General features: G+C 40.7%; 1 protein-coding gene across 1 annotated transcript; it reads right to left on the reverse strand.

The window, feature by feature from the left end:
• Positions 1 to 1,424: 1,424 nt before the first annotated feature.
• LOC147003895 (vomeronasal type-1 receptor 46-like) lies at positions 1,425 to 9,511 on the reverse strand. The gene is given in 4 exon segments (XM_085839623.1): positions 1,425 to 2,126; positions 2,129 to 2,516; positions 3,712 to 3,849; positions 9,472 to 9,511. Coding segments are annotated over 2 exon segments (927 nt in total). The 5' UTR covers positions 2,487 to 2,516; positions 3,712 to 3,849; positions 9,472 to 9,511; the 3' UTR covers positions 1,425 to 1,557.
• Positions 9,512 to 10,415: the final 904 nt, after the last annotated feature.

Below are 10,415 nucleotides of genomic sequence, written 5' to 3' on the forward strand. Positions count from 1 at the left end.
CTACATTCTTTCAATAAAAGCATGGTCAGGCCTATCACAGCAATATCCCACTCCTGGTTCCAACTTCTATATTAGTTAGGGTTTTACTGCTGTGAACAGACACCATGACCAAGGCAAGTCTTATAAAAAAGACAACAACATTTAATCGGGGCTGGCTTACAGATTTAGAGGTTCAGTCCATTACTATCAAGGTGGGAGCATGGCAGCATTCAGGCAGGCATGGTGCAGGAGGAGTTGAGAGTTCTATGTCTTCATCCAAAGACTGATAGTGGAAAACTGATTTCCAGGCAACTAGGGTGAAGCTCTTATGAACATACCCACAGTGACAAACCTACTCCAACCAGGGCATACCTATTGCAACAAGGCCACACCTCCAAATGGTGCCACACCCTGATCCAAGAATATGCAAACCATCACATAGGTGCATCCAAGTAATCATTTTGTAAGTACTTAATCAGGTTGAACTTTACTCCCTGGCTTTTTACTCCCTGGTCTTCATCAATGTTCTAGACAGTCCTTGAGCTGACTCTGGGCTTGGATTTTGTAGGGATGTCATTCATCCAGATGAAATGCCTCAGTGTTGACAATTAGTAATTAGGCATCTCAGTGTGCCAGATAGAAATCTCAGGGCAAGCTTAGCAAAATATACTTAGAATCTTCATTACAGCCAGGTATACCAGACTACATTGCATGTTACAAGAAAGTTGGTGAATTATTCTGACAAATGGAGATTCCCTACAGAAACTTAAAAGAACAGTCAAGTTACTCTCATATGCAAGTATTTACCAAGGCTTATGAAAAATGGGAGTTGTGGTATTGCATTATTCATTATAAGGTCTGCCAGAGCAGAACATCCTGGTGCTAGCTTTTACAAGGCTCAAAGGAATAGCATAAATTGTGACTAGGATGTGAAATCCTTTCCTGTCATTAACTGACTCTAGGCGGGGCTGTTTTATCTTTACTGTAAATATTACCTGGTTCCTGTCAGTCCTTTGAAGGCATTCCACTGTTTTGTGTCAGATACTACAATGTACCTTGGATGCTGTGACACCCTACTCCATTGTTTTCTGTATTATATAAGACTGGTGTTTGCTTTGTGAAAATACAGTCAGATGCAGCACTCCCTTGTGTTCTTATTTGTTTGTCATTTCTCATCAACTCCATGCTCACCTATCTGGAATCTTGATTCCCCATAGATTGAGAGAGGCTGACTGGGGCCATTCTGTGGCAGCTCACCATGTCGAAGAGAAGGGTACAGAGGAAAGGAGGGAGGACTTGTCTGAGGGGGTACTGAGAAGAGAGGAGTGCTGATATTGGCATGTAAAGTGAAAAAAATAAATAAATTTTAAAACTACACATTTTATTTCAAAAAAGGTACAGTTTGTGATTTAATTGTCTTTCATATACTTTTATCCACACAATGTAAAGACATTTAATAGAAAAAAGATAATTTCATATATCAATTTATGGCTCTGAACATTCCCAAACTGTCATGATCCATAGCTCTGATGACAACATACTGAATTATATCCAGGGTCCATACTCATCACTAAATAATCAAATATTTACTATTCTGCCACACATTGACCAGAAAAACTTAATTATATGCTTTTCAGTGCAAATAAATACAAAAGGGCTGACTGTGGCAAAACTATGAGACACAATAATTTGGACACAGACAAATATTGAGTCGTCCTTGAACTTCATCCTTAAGTAGAAGATAACAGGGTCTAAAATGTAGAAGACCACAAAGATGCTCATGAGCAGCATGATGGTCCTGGTGGCCCTTTGCTCTGGGGATGCTTTTGAAGAAAGGCTGGTGCTGTGAAGGTGCTGGGCCTGCTTCTTGTGACTCCATAGGAAAGCTACCATGTAGCCACTGGACAGGGCCATGAGACCAGTGAGAAAGGCTTCCCTGATGGCCATCTTTGTGGAAAACATGCTTTTTCTGGAGTAACTCATGGGTAGAATTGAGCAGGACTGAGTAACATACAGAAAATTCTCTGAAGTCAAATTCAGAGGAGCAGTAATCGATAAGAGTTCACTGCTAAGAGACATATAGAGAACACAGAGGAAAAGAAAGGCACCTGAGATGTGATGGGGAGATTTATGTTTAAACTTGTTAAACAGGAGCGTCTTGGACTAAGGGTGATGGTCCAAAGGACATTCAGCAGGCAGGTAGCACAAAGTGTGGGGCCCCTCAAAACAATGTGCAAATACATAAGAAATTTGCATGTAGTATAATCCCATCTCCCCCCAGGCATAAATATGTCCACAGCTATGAGTCCTATAGTTACAAGCAGCATTAGGTGGGTTAGAGAGAAGAAAATAATGTAGAGATCAATAGGCTTAGGCCTGTTTTCACCAAGGAACATGCAGAGATGGGCAATAAAAAGGATACTGTTAGCTGAGATCCCAACACTGACTTCAGAGAACAATATGACTTTCATGTTTGTGTCAGTGCAGAGTATGTTGGCTTTATTCATTGTATGTGGGTAGGAAGCAAACAGAAAAAGCTGAGGAGAGAAGAAAACACTCTTCATTACAAAATATGGCTTTGTTCACAAATTCCAACCAACACTGAGCTGGCAAAAAGATGTTTCCTCATCCTGATTCCATGTCACCAAACATAGCTCTAGCTCATATGACCTCAAAGCCATGCCCACTGTCCCCACTGTCCTAATGCTTTCTAATCAAGGCTGAATTGTGTGTACTATTGTGAGACTACTTCTGAATATAAACTTCCTTGTACATTAAACATTTTCATGAGTTCTGATAATCATTCCCTCTCCTGGTTCATGAGTTTGGTTTATTCTGGGGCAAGAGATGCATCTCACTGGATTGTCAGATGCAAAGTAGCTTAATATGTCTGGTGAATTTGAATTTTGAAGATTGCATAAAATTAGAAATATGCTCTCCTGGAGGACTGTGTACCCATGGGTTCCAGTTCATAGGGGCATTTTATTTCAGTGTCTACTTTATTGTGTTCCTTTGCTAACAAGTCAAATATTCATTCTCCATCCCATCTGTCTCCCTGTCTCTGATTCTGTCTCTGACTTTGTCTCTGACTCTCTCTCTCTCTCTCTCTCTCTCTCTCTGTGTCTCTGTGTGTGTGTGTGTGTGTGTCTGTGTGTGTGTGTGTGTGTGCTTTGTGTTTCCCTCCCCTAAACAGTCCATTTTTTTTCATCTTTCTTCTACTCTCTTCACTCTCCTTGCTCTCAGTTATTCAAACAACATTTCTCTGTATAGCCTGGGCTGTCCTAGAACTCATGCTATAGACAAGGCTGGCCTGTCTCAAAGATCTGCCAGCTTCTACCTCCCAAGTGGTTGGATTAAAGACATGTGCCAACACTGCCAGGCTAGGCCAAATATTCTTTTTTTTTTTTTTTTCGAGACAGGGTTTCTCCGTGTAGCCCTGGCTGTCCTGGAACTCACTTTGTAGACCAGGCTGGCCTCGAACTCAGAAATCTGCCTGCCTCTGCCTCCCAAGTGCTGGGATTAAAGGCGTGCACCACCAAATATTTTTAATAAATCTCTAGAACAAGTGATTACCAATTTGGACTCTGAATCAAATTCTACACGTTGACATTTCCTTAGAGTGTAACCTTAAGGGCTCAGAGCTACACTCAACTCCTCTAGATCATATGGACAGTTACTCCTATACCTGTGTCAGAGAACCCCATGTGTGAAAAAAACATGCTGTATTCATACCTACAAATATAGAATTGTTTCAGGCACAGAATGATCTCTATAGACATGTCAGCTGCTGGTTTTCTCATGCAGTAACTTGTCATGTCACCTGGGAGAGGCAATTCAGCTTTGCTAATGACAGATCAGCCCTTTTCCTGCCTGAAACAGAAAAAACAAAAATGACCAATACAGTAGAATGATGGAACCATGTTCCCTTTCCAAGCAGTTTAAAATCATGATCTTTCTTCTTTAGATTCTTAATAACTCTGCATCCAACCTATAACTTCAATCTTCCACCATTATGCCTTTGTGAAAAGACCCTGAGTATCAATTATCAGTGTGAACATACTCTTAATTTTCTCTCTTTTGGTATGTAAAATCAGGGTGATAAATAAAACTACAGTTACAATAGACTCAGGGACATCCCATTCTAAGGTCATGATTAAATGAAAAGTATCACCCAGTCTTGAAGGAGAGGCTCCACAGGAGTCTTCCATTTCACTCTAGGTACAAGAGGCTTCTCCAGACTTCAGAGAAGACAGCCCAAAGGATATAAGCAACACAGTGTGTGTTTTATGTAGAATTCATCATTTCCTTTAATGAATATTTAGTACATATTTAGTACATATGAGGCCTATACTGTTATAAAAAAGAAAAACTTCCCAGATGCATAGGGAAGGATTATCAACTGAAAATCAAACTTAAGAGATGAAATAATTTCATAGTTTTTTAGTTCATATTATACTGTAATATAGTATATAAACATGAAGCAAAATTATTTAAAATGTACTAAATATTTAACAAGAAAATTTCTTTTTGCAACAGAAGAAGACCAGTACAGATAACTGTGGGTCTGTGTTCTGACCTGCCAATGCAGGGAGCTTGGCTGTGTTTCTCCAAAGCCACCTGTCTTGGTCCTGGGCTTCCTGGATGTTGGTAAATCTCTGAGACACTGCTCTGGGCACAGGAAAATGCAATTTACGATGTGGGCAGGTAAAAGCTAATATTCACTGACTCCCAGGCATCTAGTCCCTGCTAAAAAACCAGACAGAGAGGTCAGGAATGAAATGTTGGGGAATCATTGGCCCTAGACAAGGCCAGGAATTGGGGTGGACATGGGCTGAGAACAGCATCTACTCCTGGACTGGGGCTGGTAGCTCTGGCTTAGCTAAGCTAGGAAAGTAGCAATGTTTGTCTGGTAGCAAAAAGAGGCCTTCTATGGGAGACTTAGGCAGCAAGGCTCTTTAGGTGAAGGCCTTCCTCATGATCCCCAGGGAAGTGGTAGATTAAAGAGACAACCCTTACTTCCAAACTGTTTATTGGTTGTTCATCGTGGAAAATTGAGATGTGCCTATTTCTTAGGGTGGCCCAGAGATTAAATACTTTCTGTGGGAAGGAGTGTCTGGGAAGGGAAGCTAATTGGTTAAACCCTCAGGGCCTCAAAGTATGTCATTAGCATGAAAAACTGTTTTTGACTATATGACCAACATGGGGAACGTAGTACATGTTCCAGGCCAGGATTCAGACAGGGAGTAGGGAGGCATCTACTGTCTCTTGTGATGGTACTCAATTTCAATGGTGTCAGACCTGCTCTAACTTACCAAGTTTCCTGACATGGTCAACTGTCTCACAGAAAACCACTATCAATAAATATGTAGAGTTGTGGATCCTAGTCTCAGAGGGTCCATCTACCAAGAACTCCTGCATCCAACGCTCAAAAAAGCACTGCAGAAAATGGGTGGAAAGATTGAAGAGTTGGGTGATCAGGGTTTGCTGTGAGATTGTATCTCCTGGTTGTGTTAAGGAAATGTGGCTGCCTAAACATGAGCTAAACAAGGACAACAATTGGACATGCCAGGTACAGGAAAGCCCACTACTCAGCTTACAAAAAGAACTACAGGCAACTAAAAAAATCTAAGAAGAGCAGGAACCTCTTCTCCAGTGAGACCACACCGATTGGGTGTCCAAAACCAAATTTCAGTGTGGAAAACACACATACAAGTAACATTACAAAGACTGAGCATGTTGTAGTTATACACGTAAGAATATTTATTATGTAATAAAGAGAGGCCGTGAAAGCACAGGACAGAATGGGGGATTATTTGGAAGGGTTTTGAGGGAGATAAGGGAATGTATAGCTCTTATAATTGCACTATAAGCTTTAAAAAATCAAGGAATTATGAAATGAAGCAATAAAGAAATATTAGAATTCATCAACACTGGGTAAGAATTTATAATTTAGAGCTGAGCTGATATGGATAGTGTGTGAAAATATTTACTAATTTGGCTTTGTAAAATTAGTAAGGGAGAAAAATGGAAGAGTGTAGAGGGCAGAATAGAAGACAAAATTCACCTGGATCAGGAAATGTCCAGAAGAATACTGAGTATTCCTTGATAGAGCAACTGTAAAGGCTTTAACCATTCAGGAGAACAGACAGCCCTCCCCCTGTTCTGCATGAAACCAGGAATCCAGGACTGTAGGCACTATGTCATCCTTCAATTTCACAAATCATGGACAGCCTGAGATCCATGGCACCAATAGGCCTCAAATGGATGACCAGTGTTCAGCACAACAATGACCTGACCTTGTCATCTGGAGGAGAGAGTGGAATGTAAGAGGGAAACCTCTCTGCAGAAGTCACTGCACACTGGGTGCTTGTGGCCCTTTGGGTGTACTTCATCCAGGGACTAGAAAGGCACAGTGTCTGTGTAGTCCTCTGCAACATTGATACAGCCTACCTGATCCCTGGTGCTGAGAGGCTGTGTAAAAAGAGTAGCGTTTAAGTCAGGTCTAAGCAATACCTGTCTACCTTACGTTTATTAAGCTGTATGTTTTTGTTTGTCTTTGTCACACAGCTCACACTTACCATGCTACCATCACTCTCAACTCTGCTTTGCCTCCTTGTATAATGGACTGATGCTTGTGAAGGTGGGACTGGCTCTGCTTCATGAAAGTAGGTTCTGTTTAGAATGGAGTTACATTGGGCAGTATTCTTTATCTAATAATTCTACTTGGACAACTACTTGGAAGACAGTGAGGAAAAAGCCACCGTTGTCCTATTCAATGAAAATGTCACTAATAAGCAGATGTCAACAGTATGTTCAGAGATGAAATAAACAAAAGGGACTGTGTGGTTGTGTTAGGGAAAATTCATGAAAAGTACTTCAGCTAAAAAGTGACTGATACCTTTTATTGTCCTCCAAGCTCACCCTTGCACCTATAATGTTTCAGCATTTGAAAACACATCTTCAGAAACTCCAGAGAAGACAGTGTGCTCTTTTGGTGAAGGAACAGGAAGTCCAAGAGGACCCTTGTAACACACCTGAAAGGAGTTTTGTCACAGATGCTTGCTGGAACTACAGAGACCCAACTGTTCTTCAGGAGAAACTTTTCTTGGCAGCACCTGAGATGTAATGGATACTGTGAGGGAACATGGAATTACAGGCCTCCTAGCCAAGCAGCTTTGATGGTCTCTTTGTAACACAAAGGGTGATAAATTTCTGTTTATCTGTTCCTAACCCCATGAGAAGATACAGTTTGGGGAATTTGGGGAGCTAGTGAGAAAGACCAAACCTAGAGAAAGCAACAAAATTTAGGTATTACCAGTATTTGAGTGTTTGTAATTGTTTTTTATTTTCAAGAAACAAGAGTCATAAATTCCTGTTTTTAGGACCTGGGGAAACCACCAGGAAAAAATACCACCAAGTTCAGCATGGACTTGATATTTCAAAACTGGCAACCATGACCTTAGCTGAGACATGCCACAAGTGAGAGCCCTGGCTAAGCACAGCCTCTGAGATCTAGTAGTTATAGAAGAACTGGGAGTGAGATGCAACAAAGTGGGAGGATGTCCACTGTCCAGCTTTGAACATGAAGTTTCATTTCCTTGTAAAGCTTCTTCTGCTTACTTAGGGTTTTAATGCTGTGAACAGACACCATGACCAAGGCAACTCTTAGAAGGGCAACATTTAATTGGGACTAGCTACAGGCTCAGAGGGTTATTCCATTATCATCATGGTGGGAGTATGGAAGGATCCAGGCAGGCATAGTGTTGGAGGAGCTGAGAGTACTACATTTGCTCCAGAGGCAAACAGGAGTAGACTAACTTCCAGGACCCTAATAGGAGGGTCTCAAAGCCCACACTGATAGTGACCCTCTTCTTCCAAAAAAAAAAAAAAAAAAAAAAAAGGTAACACCTACTACAATAAGGCCACATATCCTAAATAGTGTCATTCCCTGGTCCAACCATATTCAAACCATTACATTCTGTTCCCTGCCTCCCATAATACTGTTAGAACACATGAGTCTATGAGGGCCATACCTAGCCATAGTATAGTAAAAAATACATTTAGGCCAATTTCCAATGCCCTAATACTCTATAGCAGTCTGAAACATGTAAAAATTACCAAGTTCAAATTCTTTTCGAGATTCATTCAATCACTTGACTGTAATCCCAAAGCAAGATATGAAACCAGTTGGGCAAAATTCAAACTGAACCTCCATGTCTGATGTCAAAGTGGTTTTCAGATCTCCAACTCCTTTTTCATCCTTTTTGACTGCAACAAACTCCTTTATCTGTGCGACTTCCACTCTCATTTAGCAGCTTTCCTCAGCAGATATACCACAGCTCTGGCAGCTTAAACATCTTGGTGTCTCCAAAGAAACTTCAACATTACAATTTCTTGTTCGAGTTCTAGGATCCACACCTGAACTTCTGCACTCTGCTAAAGGGCTTGGGTCACATATTATTATTCTTCTACTCTGAAACCTCTAGATCCAGCTTCCACTGTTCAATCAACCTCAGCAACAAAGTCTTTGATATTCCTATTAGGATGGCCAATTAATCCCCACTTACAGCATCCCCACTTCACTCCAAATCCAAAGTCCACATCTTTCCAAACATAAGTATTGTCAAGCTCAGCAGTATCCCAGCAATATCCCAGTCCCTGTTAATAATTTTTGTCTTAGCAATGCCTTTGCTAATGTAAAAGACACCATATGCAGAGCAAATCTTATAAGGACAACATTTAATTGGTGCTAGCTTATGGTTCAGAGGTACAGTCCATGATCATCAAGGTGGGAGCATGGCCGCATCCAGGCAGGCATTGTGCAGAAGGAGTTGAGAAATCTACATCTTGTGCCAAAGGCAAACAGGAAAAGATGGATTACAAGCATCTAGGATGAGGTTTTTAAAGCCTGTGTCTACAGTGACACACTTCTTCCACCAGGCCACATCTACTTCAAGAAGACCATATCTACTAATAGTGCCACTCTCTAGGCCAAATGAATTCAGACCACCACAGATTTATATCTCTGAATTATTCAAACCACAGAATTCATGTCCAGTACCTCTTTTAGACACACAGATGAGGACATTACATTAAGATGTAAGTTTAAGGTTCCCTCGTTAACTTGAGAAGATCTGGTAACAGGGGAATATCTGTAAGAAAGAATAAGTCAGGAAATTCAATGTGTGACTTAAGTGCTGATACAGAGAATCAATTTACTTTGGAAAAAATGAATGCAAACCAAAAATATATGGATTTGCCAGAAGTGTGCAAAACTGAAGAATTTTATGAGTTACAGAAAAAGGATATGTTCAGAAGAAAACACATTAATCACCTATGCAGAATAGAGTCCCCTTTGCTGAAGGGATGTCAGAGCTAAGTTTCTCCATTGTAGATGCTGAAAACCACCAAGTAGCCCTGGAACTCCTTCTAAGTCAGTCTGCCTAGGACTGAACCACCTTGTGATTCTGCACTTGTGTACAGAGCACTTACCCAGATGGACATGGCAGGAAAGGACTCTGTGCCTGAGGGGATCCTATGTAGGCTTAGATTAAGGGAGTTTTTAATGTGTTTCAGCTATTTGTAATTTTACTGTCTGTAGAAGGTGACAAGTTTTCACTGGAGAGCTGGGAGACCTGACATCCCAGTGAAGCATCTTCCTCACCTTTGATCTTACTCCCTGTGATCTGAATAACATTCATCTGGGGAAGGCTTGGCACAAACTTTATCTGAGTTATCTTGCAATAACTGTGGGAGAGATCAGAAAGTTTGCACCAAGTAGACAACTTTAACTTTGCTCATTTTGTACCTCAGGTGGAATCAATATTAAGCCATTTCATATTTTGTGATGTGAAACTATTATGGGGTGAAAGACTCCTGGGCCTCCCATGACTTTCCATGAGCTCTGAGACTCATGCCCTACAGTGATAATTGGCAGCATTTTGCTAGCTCAGTCCTCATGTGGAATATCTGGATTCCATTAAGTATTAGTTCTGTGTACTTTAATTTCCAGATGCCCAGCTTCAGGATTCCAGCTGCGAGTGACATTTACAAGTAAATTTAAAAAGAAATGATAGGAAACTGTAGAGGGAAGCCACAGCTGGAGAACTCATGGGACCATGAAAGCACATTAATGCACATTTAATCTAACACACTAATACCACCCATATTTATTCATCCAATCTTCATCCTGTTCAATTTTTATTCTATGCATGTGTTCAAGATGTAAGTTCTCATTATGAGGAGACCTTGACAGAATGAGATTTATCTGGAAGCTGAAACTAAACTTTCAGTTGCAGCAGGAAATTGAGGTTATCACAAAAGAATGAAAACTTTGCATCAGAAGCTGGAGAAGGATCATAACTAAATCAAGATTTGAGTCTAACTCCAAATTTCTCTAAAGAGATGTTGTTATCAAAGATTGGTCTTCCTGGAGA

Source organism: Mus caroli, unplaced genomic scaffold (genome assembly GCF_978045245.1).
Source record: "Mus caroli unplaced genomic scaffold, Mus_caroli_1 scaffold_7, whole genome shotgun sequence".
In the NCBI taxonomy this organism is placed as follows: Eukaryota; Metazoa; Chordata; class Mammalia; order Rodentia; family Muridae; genus Mus; species Mus caroli.